The 13,456-nt window shown below is 46.3% G+C and overlaps 1 protein-coding gene across 1 annotated transcript; it reads right to left on the bottom strand.

Moving 5' to 3' along the window:
- Positions 1 to 424: 424 nt before the first annotated feature.
- Positions 425 to 2,203, bottom strand: TEX51 (testis expressed 51). The gene is made up of 5 exons (XM_019469414.2): positions 1,792 to 2,203; positions 1,628 to 1,702; positions 1,300 to 1,389; positions 1,006 to 1,023; positions 425 to 918 (listed from the first exon to the last, which is right to left on the bottom strand). The coding sequence occupies exons 1-5, from the start codon at positions 2,039 to 2,041 to the stop codon at positions 635 to 637; spliced, it is 717 nt and encodes a 238-aa protein (XP_019324959.1). The 5' UTR covers positions 2,042 to 2,203; the 3' UTR covers positions 425 to 634.
- Between the last annotated feature and the right edge of the window lie 11,253 nt (positions 2,204 to 13,456).

Below are 13,456 nucleotides of genomic sequence, written 5' to 3'. Positions count from 1 at the left end.
TCTTAGGAAACAGGACTTTTAGTTGGACTTTGAAAGATAAGTTGGATTTCAGTTTCAGTCCCACAATTAAGGACTGAACTGTGTTCCAGGCAGAGGAAACAGACAGCTCAAGGGCAGAAGCATGAAGCTATCTGTATGTCCAGCATGTCAGCAGCTCAGTGTGACTGGGGAGTCAGTGCTGGTGGGAGATAAGCAGAGGCTGTTTGCACAGGACCCTCCAAGGAGATGGACTTTATCTGTGGGGCAATTGGGCTATAAACAAGGAGTGTCATAGGTAGATTTGCTCCTTGAGAAGGAGTTCTTTGGTTGTTAAGATGTGGCCAAGAGGGGCAGGGAGGCCAGTTGAGAGATGCTGACATAATCCAGGTGAGAAGTGAGGATGCCTGAAGAACCATGGTAGATATAGAAATGAAAATATGGCAACTCATTTAAGAATTATTTAGTAAGATTTGATGATTGCGTGTACCGAGTATGGGAGAGGGAGGTTCCCAATTTAGGAGGCTAAGGACTTAAATGGGGTCATTTGCTGAGAGGGGCCCTGAGAGAAGAGTAGATTTGAGCAGTGGGGATGAGTTTGAACAAATCTCCAGGCATGCTGGCTTTGAGGTCCTGAGGGGCCTCTGGGGGAGATGTCCTAGAAGCAGGTGGCTCTATGGCTCTGAAGCTGGACATATGACATCAAGAAATCCAAGCAGGTGCTATCATCTCTGGTGAGGATGGAGTGAAAGAAGAGCTCGGGGCTGGGCAGAGGAGGAAGACAATCCAGACAGAGACAACAGCGATCTGGGATGGAGTGGGGGCAGGCTGGAGGCAGGATGGCCTGCTGCCACTGACCTGGGCAAAGAGTGGGGTCTTTGCAGGTGAGGAAGTGTGTCTTGCAGTTGGCACAGTTCATGACCTCCAGTGTGGAGCGTAGGTCTGTGAGAGGAGATGGGCAGGAGCCTTAGCCAGAGCCATGTGCCCCTCATCCCTCATCCCCCCACCTAGGTCCCCACACATGCTCACCACAGGACTTGCTGCAGGCTGCCCGGGAGGGTGAGATGGTAGAGAAACTGAGGTGCTGGGGAGGCAGACAGAGCCAGGAAGGGTTGGGGTGTGAGCAGGAAAGGGAGCTGGGAGGAAGTGTGGATAGGCACCCAGTATGTGGGCAGGGGAGGGGGCTCCTGGGGAGGCATGCAGGAGGGGCTGCAGATTGGGCTCTGCTCTTCTCAGTCTTGGGGAGGTGACTGGGCTCTGCTCTCCACAGTCCTGGAGAGGTGAAGGACTGGGTGGTGGGTGGGGGCCAGCTCCACCTCTCACCCTTCTCCTTCAGCTCCTCAGATATCTCATCCAGCTTCTCAGTAAACACCTTCTGCTGGATATGAATCTCTTCCAAAAGTGATGGTTTATCTGGGATGAAGAGGAGGAGATGGTGCTTTCATCACCCACATTTTATAGTTGGAATCAATTGCATAACTCTTTCAAGGTTGGGAATTCAAGTCATTTTTTCAAACAAAAACTGCACAGAGCACACAGATGCTGTGTCTGTCACCACTCTTCCCCACATATCCCCACCCCAGGCCTGTGGGCCTTCTGGGAGTGCCTTGGGGGACTGGGTTTTGTCAACCCAAGCTTGGGGCTTCCTCACTATCTCGGAACTTCTTGATGGCTTCATCTATGTGATTGAATAATTTGGCTGCTGCTTCTTCCATACGGTTCTGATCTGAGAACAGGACATGGGATGAAGGGCAGTTGGGGATATAAGAGCCCAGGCCAGGTAAAGGGATCCCTGGTCTTTAGGCTGTGCCTCACCAAGATACCAGGGTTCGATGAAGACATGATCCTTCAGGAATAAGGTGTGGAGGCTTTGGGAGAGCTCTGTGGGTGGCCCTGGGGTGCCCCAAAGAATCTGCAGATCATAGTCTAACAATGCAGGCAGTCCTGGCCAGCAGAGGAGACAGCTCTTCCCATTGGCAGCAGGTAGGAGACAGCCGAGCAGGAGAAGCAGCATCTTCTGGGGGTCTCTCCTCTGTCCCCTTACCACCCTTCCTGGAAGTTCCATATGGAATGATGATACCCCCTTCTCCCTAGAAACCACATTCTCTTTGCAGAACAAAAGTAAATTCCGTAGGGTAAGGTGAGGGTCAGCTATGGTCCAAACCTGAGCTTTGGTGTCAGACTCAAGTCATCACCTCAATATCTTCCTCTGAAGATGGAGTCACTGATGCTCTTGGGGAGGATTCTTGTGAGGACCAAGAAATGGCTATGCAGTCTTATGGCTGATGGTCAGCTCTCCTAATGGCATTTACGACATATGAAATAGTTCAACAGGCTGAAATTTGAGAGGTCAGGAGGGAGCGTCATAAAGAGATTAGTTGTGTAAAGAACCTGAATCACTTTTGCACATAGAGGTGGTCACTCACAGGGAAGCTTATGCAATATATAAACTAGTAGTTGTCGTGTGCCTGGCCAAGCCAGAGTGACTTAGACAGCTATTCCCATCATAGTATAGACAGATCATAGACAGAGTTACAGCCTATTCTTGGATGTACAGACAGAGAATTCCTCTTTGGGCCAGCAGTTCTTATGTGTAATGTGTTGAAGAAAAGCAAAGCACCTTACTCTTCAGTAAAGAAAAAGCCATTTGGATATTTGTCACTGCTCAGCTGGTAAGTTTTGCCTTTCCATGCCATGCTTCCAATCAGCTTCTGAGTGCCTCAGGCTGGATTATGAGCGGCTGAAAGCCATTAGGCATTTGAAGAATGTTTCTTACAGGAACAAGAGACAAAAACAATGGCAAGAACTCAAAACAAAAGCAAACAAAAACCACAGGATAAAGAAAGGGCACAAAGATATGGTGAGAAGCACAAGAAAACTTAGAAACCCACTATTTAAATTAAAATATTGTTTTCTCCAGACAGGAAGAGGCTGCCATGTAAAGGAAAAATAGAATAAGAAAGAGTTATTGAAGATTAAAAATATGATAGCAGGAATTTAAAAAATTCCATAGAAGTGTTAGGATATAAAGTTTCAGAAATCTCCCAGGCAGAAGTACAGAAAGACAGAGATAAGAAATAGGGAAGAATAAATAATGTTAAATAATCAATCCATGAAGTCCCAACATCCAGCTAATACAAGTTTCAGAAAGAAAGAACAGAGAAAATGGAGGGAAAAATTATTTATGATGGAAATGGGGTAGAAAGTATATATGAAGATGAATTTTATCTAATAGGGAGAGGGATTTGGAGGACAGGCATCCAGATTTGCCAGAAGAAATAGCAGCTGAATTGGTAAATTCTGTCAGATGGGCTCTGAGATGAGACAACGGTTGTGAATCCTGCAGAGCTGTTGCTCTCCCAATGGCCTTGGACAGTTTTGGGGTGAAGGAATTAGTCTACTTTTTTTCTACTCAGGCAATGCTCTGGAATGGAAGGTGGGAAAAGCAATGCTCCCTCCCCTGATGCCCTAGTTAGCATTCAGAACGATGCAATTATGCAGACCAGTAGCTTATAATGTTTGCCATCACTCGTGAGGGGGCTCTCCCCAGCCTGTGTGAGAACAGAGTATTGACAAAAATGATATAAGGAAGAAATTTTAGAAAGACATGAATTTCCATATTGCAGGGGCCCACTGAAAAGGTATCCAGGGCTAGGAATAAGAAAAACCACACCAAAGCACAGAGAAAAAAACAGACCATGTACAATAATCAGAATGACTTCAGGTTTCTCAAGAGCAGTATGGGAAAGTAGTAGACAATGGGGCAATCCTTCCATATTCTGAGAAAAATATATCCATTTTAGAATTTCTAAATTTGGAATTTAGACTGAGGAAAACATCAGCAAAGGAGGAAGAAAGACTAATGCTATTTCAGCTAGACAAGGTTTAAAATTAGCCTCTATTACCTTTTCTCAGAAAGCTATTGGAGGATGTGCTCCAAGTAAATGAACAAAGCAGGCAAGCAATATGATGAAGTGAAGTGGAAGTCAGGAAATGGAGAATCTAACATTGCAGAGAGGACAGGAGAATTTCTATAGGGACCATCAAGGACTGAATGACAAGCAGTCCCAACGGTTTGGTTTTCCTTGGGTGAAAAAAGGCTTGGAGTGGGTAGCCCAGATCAGCCTTCTCTGGGTACTGGGTTCTTTTCCTGACTTTCTTAGGTCTCATTTGCTCTCTTCTGTTTTTCCCTGGAAGAAATAATCTTTTCTCAAATTAGAGGTTGTGATGCTCAACACAGGCTTTTGTTTTAGGGGTGAAATAATCGGAATAGATCTTCAGAGTGCTTTGGCATCAGGCTATTGGGAAACTCCTGCTTAAGAAAAGGGAATATTCTAATAGATGCAGTCATACTTCATAGAATTTTACCCTGAGATTTGAGGCTAAAGCCTTAGAGTGTGCTACATCTTCCTTTCCCTTAGTTTATGCTTATCCTCTTGGAAACTTGTGAGGGCAGGATTCAGGAGTTGCTTTGTCCTTGGCATGATGCCATGTCAGTTCACCCTCACATCTGGGAAGGGCAGAGAGAGAGAAGGAGAGAGAGAATCCCAAGCAGGCTTCGTGCTGTCAGCATAGAGCCCAATGCAGGGCTTGATCTCAAAACCATAAGGTCATGACCTGAACCAAAATCAAGAGTTGGGTGCTTAACTGACTGAGTCACCTAGGCTCCCCGTCCTCTTGTTTTTAACGTAATTCAATAGTATGTTTTGTACTTGGAATGAGTTAGGAATCTGGACTGAATTAGAAGTGTAGATAATAAAGGTAGTCCTTTCCATCGCTAGGAATCTTGGGGTATTAAAGCCTCCTTTGGTATGTTGAGATTACATCCATCTTGTGCTTCCCGCAATTTGGGCATGTCTAATAACTCTGACACAGGACAGCCCATCAAGTCTTTGAAGACACAAATCAAGCTTCCTCTTTTGAGGCCAAACATCGTCTCTCTGGCCCAAGAGATTTTTTAGGTTCCCATCTTAGAATATGGTTTCATGTCTCCTCCACATTCTGATTTCTCTCCTTTCAAATCATCTCTCTCTGCCATTGGCAGGACAGAATTTGCAACTGGATCATCTTTGAAATTGGCATAGTTTGTTTGATACCTTCCTATCTCCATCACCAGTATGGATTTCCCCACATATTGTTTCATAACGAATTTCCACAAACTTAGTGGCCTAAAACAATGCCCATTAATCATCTTATGCTGTATTATAGGTCATTAAGTTTGTGCACGGCTGACCTGGGTTCTCTATTCAGGGTCTCACAAGGTTGAAATTGTGATGTTATAAAGTTGACCTTGAAAAACGTGGGTTTGAACTGTTTGGGTTCATTTATAAGCACAATCTTTTTTTTCAGTACATACAGTAGAGTACTATAAGTGCATTTTCTCTTCCTTATGACTTTCTTAACATTTTCTTTTCTCTAGCTTATTGTAAGAAAAAAAGTATATAACCTACAAAATATGGATTAATCAACTATTTATGTTATTGGTAAGGTTTCAGGTCAACAGTAGGCTATTAGGGAGTGTCTGGGTGGCTCAGTACATTAAGCGTCTGACTTTGGCTCAGGTCATGATCTCATGGCTCCTGGGTTCAAGTCTTGCATCGGGTTCTGTGCTGACAGCTTGGAGCTTGGAGCCTGCTTCCGTTTCTGTGTCTCCCTCTCTCTCTGCTCCTCCCCTGCTCGCACTCTGTCTCTGTCTCTGTCTCTGTCTCTCTCCCTCAAAAATAAATAAACATCATATGGAACAAAACAAAACAAAAACCAGTAGTCTATTAGTAGTTAAGTTTTTGGGGCATCAAAAGTTATGTGTGGATTTTCCATTGTGTCAAGGGGTTGGTGCTCCTAACCCCTACATTGTTCAAGGATCAACTGCATATCATAGTCTAATCACAGGACTGAAATCCTTTATATTGACAGGCCAGAGGACTGTATGTTCAAGGCCAGAGGATTATACTGGGTGTGGACACCAGGGAACGAGAATATTGGGGATCATCATGGAATGCTGCCCAGGCCCAAGCTTTTGATTCACAGATGCTGAGTTGTGGGGATGTTAGGGTAGTATCAGTGAGAGATCCAGGGACAAGTGGAACATTACACAGGCATCTGTTTTTATGAAGCGCAAAACCAGATTAGCTCAGTTGGTTGGCAAAACTATTTTAGAGGTTATTGGCTTGTAAATCCAGTGCAGTTGTTATAAGGAAGCTTGGTTGAGATGGTGTTTGATAAATCCATGAGGTTGGTATCTGCTTGGTCAATGCCTTTACAAGAGGTTGGATTTAGTTGTTTGATTTTTTAATGAAAAAATTAGAAAAAATTCCTTACCAGATGACCCATCATAAATGAAATATTCATTTCATTTTCTTTCTGGTTAAAACTCATGTCTTGAAATGCTTTGTTGTATCTACTTAGAATGATCAATGGGTGTGCCTGGGGGGATTTCTCCTGCAGAACTTGTTGGTAGAGAACATTAAAATTGCATGAAGCCATTCATGTAATTTTAATGACCATCAAAAGAATTTTGACTAGAATTGGGAGGAATTTAAAGTGAGATGCTTCTTCTGGGAAAGGCTGAGGCCATAGTCCTTTGGTATTCAAGGAGGCAAGGTCAAGCATCTATAGGACATTTCCCCATCCACCCCTACTTCTGGTCAGAGATGTTCTCTCCACAATCAAGGGTCAAGGAAAGAGGGTCTGCAAGACAAGGAGATCCTGGCCATCTTCTTGCTGCTCCTAGAGAATCATTCAGGGCTTGAGATGGGCATGGCCTTAAGGGGACTTGGTGACCTATGTGTTCCTCCCAGGAGGAGAGAGCTGAGGCTCAGGATGGGAACCGATAAAGGTTTAAGTTCAACCTTGTGCCTTCCAGACCAATGCTTACCACCCTACACTCACACCATCTATTGCTCATTTTATTCTCACTGAACAGTGGCATTCGTAAAGCCTACTAAGCTTTCTCCATCTCACAGTGATTTCCATATCTTCTGATCCCTCTGATTGCCATGTCTAAGTTTTTCATTAGGCAATTAGCTGTGTGCTGATTTGGGACACATTTTTTGCCACTGATTTAAAATGTAATTAAGATCCAGTGTAAGCCATGCTTCCCCCAGACCTTTACCAGCCTGCTTTTAAAGTATAGGGTCACAGGGCACCTACGTGGCTCAGTTGGTTGAGCATATGACTCCTGGTTTCAGCTCAGGTCATGATCTCATGGTTTGTGGGATCGAGCCACATGTTGGGCTCCCCACTGAGCATGGAGCCTTCGTGGGGTCTCTCTCTCTCCCCCCCTCCCTTAACCTGTACTCCACTCATTCTCTCTCTCTCTCCCAAAAGTATTATATAGGGTCACAATCACAATAACATTTCTCCAGGTCATATATATTTTTTTACATTTATTTATTATTGAGAGACAGAGCATGAACAGGGGAAGGGCAGAGACAGGGGGAGACACAGAATCGGAAGCAGGCTCCAGGCTCTGAGCTGTCAGCACAGAGCCCAATGCGGGGCTCAAACTCACAAACTGCAAAATCATGACCTGAGCCGAAGTCGGATGCTCAACTGATTGAGCCACCCAGGCCCCCCTCTCCAGGTCATCTTTTTGCAAGGTCTCAGCTCTTATGGCTCTCCTGCAGTCAGTAGTTTGGGCAGTCCTCAGGGCATGTCCCCTCATGGCTATGAGCACGGTTCATGCAGCTGGCCTGAAGTATCTGCTCCTGTCTCTGGAGGTGAGCTCCCCATTGTCACTCTCCACATACTATATTCTCAGCCTCTCCTTCCCTAATTTGGATGCGGCGTGTTCTGGCTCCTTGCTGAGTGCCTAGGACTCTCCTGATTTACCCTGGACCTCCACTACTGCCCAAGAGAAGAAGGGGCAAATGGCTCCTCCTATATATCCGTAAGTCTAAAGCAGAATGTCTGTGTTCTAAGGCTCTGGGGGTAATTCTGATATTACTTGCTTTCTTCCAATGGTGATATGCAGTAGCCCTTGATGCAAGCTTGCTTATGTCTCTTTGTTCCTTACAGTAAGTTCTTTCTCATAAGGCTCCTTGAAAAAAAGGATGGAGCCTTTCCAGAAGTCTTGAAGACAAGTCTGAATTCTAAAGTAAATGTGTCACATAGAGACAATGGCTAAATTTATACTGGTCAGAAGTGGTCTTGAGGGGACAAGTCTCCAGTTACCAAATGGGCTATTTGTTTTCCCTGGAGAAGCAGGAGAAGAAGAAGATCCTCTGGTATGGGATGACTCCACCCTCCATACTCCTTGGTTGTTGGTGCTTGTGTAGAGCAGAACAGGGCCTTTGGAGGTTAGAAGGCCATGGCTATACTGGGGACTAGGACTCCTTTTCTCGATGAGCTAGCCATAAAAGCTGTTATGGTGTATACCAGTAGTCAGGAACATGTGCCACTGCCAAGAACATTGGACATCTTTGAAGGACATAGGGGACTCCCTGTCCTTTTATGCAACAAGAGATACTGGGAACACACATCTGTGCAAAGAGCATTAAGCACAGACTTTTTCATCAGTAGGGGAAGGACACAGCCTTAAGGCCAATGATGGGTGCACATAGCTAAGGGATCTGCAAGGAGGAATTAGGGGGCTCATTCAGAGGAGGAACCAAAGTCGTAGTGGCCTGCTCCTGCCTGAAGGCCCTCAGTCCTAGGGACTTGAACACAGAGAAGTTTTGTGTCTCCGTGGACTCCAATTACATAAACCTTGTCAGCCACACTGAGGGTCAGAGTCTTAGGCCCCAGGTGAATGGAATCCATGGCCACTGCCATCCACCACCACCAACCAAGAAGCAGTGGAGATGCGGTGAAGGGGTAGACTGGACTCACTGTGGTATTTCCTCCTTGTGGAAATGAGGAAATGGGGGAAATAGATGTTCACGCAGTCTTCCCTGAGCTGGAACTGGGTTTGAAATCTTGCTCTGATAATTCCCTGTTGTATGATTTTGGACCAGTTTCTTCATGTCCCAAAGCCTCAGTATCCTCATCTTCAAAATGGGGATAATTAAAGCACCATCTCCTGGGGGGTTTTGTGAATATGTGTGTCAAGTACTTCACATAATGCAGTGCTCAATTTCTCTTAGGTCCTTACCCTTCCCCTTGGATGGACCTGAATGCAAATGGACTCTGTTGCCAAATAACAATAAGAATTGTGAAGTGTGTACTGTGAAGGCATGGTGGTCAACCACAACAGATACCTTTAGACATGCACAATCAATGGGTGTCCTCCTGCTAGAGACCAGCGTGCTCGGGTACCAGGCAGTGGGCTTTGTGCTGCTGGGAGCTGCATAGCCATGTGGCTGGCAGCCCAGATACATGTGCAGGGGTGCGGACACACACACACACACACACACAAACCCACAAGCATGTGTACATGCTAAGGTAAGCTTCTTACCCAAGGGCTAGCCAGTACAGATCAATAGCTGACTGCTGCTGACATTTGCATCTGGGACATAGTCATTTAAGCACTTATGCCTGTAGGATGCTGGAAATCGATTCCTCTGGGGCCAGAGCAAATGGGATGGGGACCTAGTCAGCACTGAAGACTGTGAGTGGTGAGGCCACTGTGGGTGGGAGCTGAACAAGACTTCTCTGGTGGCCAGGGAGAGACTTGCAACAGAGAAGCCAAAGCTCCTGGCTGTTGGGTGAGCTTTCCCAGTCTCCTCCTGTGTCAGGTGCTGTGGGCCTTTCCCACATGTCTAGGAAACATCATTTACTGTGCCTGCAGCTTTCTGAGGGCTGTGCTAGTGGCTCCAGAGAGATGAAGGAATGAACAGCTTTCCACCATGCCTGGGAGGAGGTGGGTGATTGCTCCCTCTGGGCTATTTACATTGCTGGGATGCTAAAGGGTGGGTGGTAGTGGCTATGGACTATGGGGCACTGTGTCCAGCCTGGAGTGGATGCTCGGTAGGGCTGGTTGTTGGGGTGCAGGTCTGGACCTGGCTCAGCAGCCAGCTGGAGGGCATAGGAGAGGCCTGGAGGGGTCTGCCTTCCCTTGCTGGGAGCTTGGCTGTGCTGTGGGAGGCCTGCCAGGTCCTTCTCTGTGTTCCCATGCTTCCAGTAAGCTCCTCCTCTCATTCATCATCCTTTCCAGCCACAGCATAGCCAAGGATTCCCCGGAGCCTTGGGATTTGTCTTCTGATGTGAAGGGTCCACAGGGCCGTGGATGAGATGACTCTGCTCTGGGTGTCTCCATGGAGGGGGTGGGGATGTGTGTGCAGCTTGCTCCTTCCTACCCCTTTCCTGGCTTCTACACCTGGAGCCTGCATGTTCTGACTGCCTTCCTAGCCACAGCTGCGTTTTGGGAAAAAAAATCTGCTCCCCCTCACTTATGTTTCAGTATGTACCAGGGTGTCCTTTCTGTTGGGGGAATTTGACTTCCTTGCTGTGGAAGGAGGGGCTTTGTCCTCTGTATTTTAAGCTTCAGGGGGACACAGCTATCGTTTCAGAACCTGCTGTGAGCCAAGTTCTTTATCCACATAATCACATTTAATCTTTACAGTAACTATATCAGTCCAGGTAGGCAAGGTCAGGCTCTAATCACATACCCTCACCTTTCAGTGGGCTAAAAAACAAACAAACAAAAACAAAGACTTATTTGTTCTTTATGGTACTTATCCATATGGGTTGACTGGGGCTCTGCTCATCAGAGCCACTCAGAGATCGGACAGATAAAGCAGCCCCTCTTTTGGACCTTGTGGGGCACCATACCACACAAGAAGAGAAAGAGCATGGGAGGTCGTATGTAGGCACTTAAAGGCTCTAGTATGCAAGCAGTAGAGGTTGCTTCCATTCAAGAGTCATAGGGTAGATCTAGTCAAATGGCCTTTTCCAACCTCAGTGATGTGGTCACTTACAAAGTTATGGTCAGCTTACAGACGTGCCATTTTACAAAGAGGCTAGAAAGAGCCTTTTTGCCAAAACCTCCTCCTCCTCCTGCCTGCTGCCCAGAGGAGAAGGGGCAATGCTTGGTGACCAGCAAGGATGATTGCCACACCAGCCCATGGGGCAAAAGTGAGCATTCTCGTGGGATGCGCGCCTGCTGTGAGGTGCACCTGTGATGAAACAGCAGATAAAAATCGAGATCTCTCTGACTCGACGATCCATGCCCTGTGTGAACAGTTTTACTTTTCCAGCTTGTTAATATTTATTATCAGGAGTCATTTACAGAATGCTCATGCAGAGCTCCAGCCTAGGAAATTGTCACATGCAAAAGAATGAATTGGGGCCACTATCTGACACCATACACAAAAATCAATTCAAAATTAAATAAAGACTTTATGGTTTCAATAAAACCCTTAGAAGAACACATTGTCAGTAAGCTATTTGACACTGGTCTTAGAGATTTTTGGGGGGGATCTGTCTTCTCAAGCGAGGGTGACAAAAGCAAAAATAAACAAATGGAACTACATCACCATAAACGGCTTTTGCACAATGAAAGAAACAAAACGAAAAGGCAACCTAATGAATGGGAGAAGATATTTGCAAATGATATATCTGGTAAGGGATTAATATGCAAAATATATAAGGAATTCAAACAGCTCAGTCTTTAAAAAATATAGTTTAAAACTAGGCAGAGGAACCGAATAGATATTTTTTCAAAGAAGACATCCAGTTGGCCAACAGACACATGGAAAGATGCTTATTATCACTTACCATCCAGCCAATACAAATCAAAACCACACTGAGATATTATCTCCCACCTGTCAGAATGGCTAGTTTCAAAAAGACAAGAAATGGCTAGTTTCAAAAAGACAAGAGGTTGTGGAGAAAAGGGAACCGTCATTCACTGCTCACTGCTAGTGAGAATGCAAATTGGTGCAGGGGTGCCATTTTCCAGTTATAAAATAAATAAGTCATGGCGATGTAATGTACAGTATGGGGAATACAGTCCACAATATTGCAACAACTTTGTATGGTGACAGATGGTAACTAGACTTATTGTGGTGACCGTTCTATAATCTATGTAAATATTGAATCACTATGTTGTGCACTTGGAACTAACAGAATATTGTATGTCAACTCAATTGTTCTTCAGATAAAAAACAAATTGTTGATGGGTTTTAAGGGGGGCCCTTGTTGGGATGAACACTGAGTGTTATATGTAAGAGATGAATCACTAAGTTCTACTCTTGAAACTGTTATTACACTGTATGTTAACTAACTTGGATTTAAATAAAATTAAAAAAAAACCCAAAACAAAAAAACAAACAAGAATATGATGAAGTCCTTAGGAAACCCAAAGAGGAAGTGTTTGGGGACAGTCAATGATATTGACTGTTCCTGCTATTTCTCCAGTGGGGCTCTGTAGCTCAATCAGAAGGCACTGAGGCGGGAAAAGAAAGAGTGTCTGAGTGTGTGCTCTGTCAATGGAGCTTCATTGCACCAGTGAATTCCTGCAAAGAGGTGTGGCTATCCTGATTTTACACATGCTGAAAGCAGGGCTCAGAGAGGGTAAGGGGCGTGCTGGTGCCACACAGCAAGAAACTGCAAGGTGAGGCCATTTGAACCCTGTCCTGAACCCTCTGAGCACAGCCACACACAGCCCCTTATGACACTCCACTTGCCCCAGGAGTGTTAGGTTGAGTCAGTGATCCTGGCTGGGGACATCTGAAGATATATAAGGCCATAGGAGGCACTAGGTGCCAGTGAGGACTGCTGGCTGTGTCTGGCAGTTTCTGGTCCAAGAGCTGTGGGGCTGGGTGTCTCCCTGGGGCCAGGGGAGGCAGAAGCCAGGACAAAGAGGAAGACTGTAGGTTCCACAAGCACTGTGGGCCACGGCCCAGGGTCAGGGTGCAGGATATTGTGGGAGCCTGGCCCCTCCATGTCCCTCTCTGTGGGCTGTGTGGCTCTCGGGAGCTGGAGGCTGGAACCCCCAGGCCCACTCAGGGTTGGGGCAGCCATCCTGGAAGGCCACTCCCCCACCCCCTGGCAGCAAGGGAGCCACATCCATCAGCCAGCCTCCAAGGAAACAAGCATCTGCAGCTGAACTTTTCCTTCCTCCATTTTCCCTCTTCCCTGGCATTTCATCTGGAGGAGAGATTGACACTGGACACTGATCAAGCTTTGTAGACAACCTGGCCCTCAGTCCTCCCTGTATGGTAGGCACTTCTATGTCCATTTTAAGGATGGAGGGACCAAGGCTTAGGAGATGGCTCCTCTGAGGCTGTCTGGTTAGTGATGGGCAGAGCAAGGCATTGACCCAGGCCTCTGAGCATGACAGGCTGCCTGCACACCCACCACTGAGAGGAGAGGGCTAAGAGGTGTGGGGGCTGCATGGGGTACAGGCCATCTGCCCAGATCCTGGATGACCCTCTTGCTGGTGCAGCTGTGGGGACAGTGAAGCCCAGTGAGGAACCAAGGCCTTTACAAGTAGAGGTGGGAGGTCTGAAAGCCTGCCTTTGGGAGGGGCGGTGGGGATGTAGGGCTAGGCTCTGGGAGGGGCTGGGAGGTCCCCAAAGTGGAAAGCATGAGCAGAGAC

The sequence above is a fragment of the Panthera pardus genome, unplaced genomic scaffold (genome assembly GCF_024362965.1).
Source record: "Panthera pardus isolate Hobbes unplaced genomic scaffold, ASM2436296v1 HiC_scaffold_10, whole genome shotgun sequence".
In the NCBI taxonomy this organism is placed as follows: domain Eukaryota; kingdom Metazoa; phylum Chordata; class Mammalia; order Carnivora; family Felidae; genus Panthera; species Panthera pardus.
This window is presented reverse-complemented; position numbering and strand designations above follow the sequence as displayed.

Bases quoted from the DNA above. Each gene is read 5' to 3' on its own strand.
- TEX51 (XM_019469414.2), bottom strand. From the start codon at position 2,041: ATGGAACTTCCAGGAAGGGTGGTAAGGGGACAGAGGAGAGACCCCCAG. The intron at 1,703-1,791 runs GTGAGGCACAGC...TCCTGTTCTCAG, and splicing joins CATCGAACCCTGGTATCTTG to ATCAGAACCGTATGGAAGAA. The intron at 1,390-1,627 runs GTGAGGAAGCCC...TCTTCATCCCAG, and splicing joins CATCAAGAAGTTCCGAGATA to ATAAACCATCACTTTTGGAA.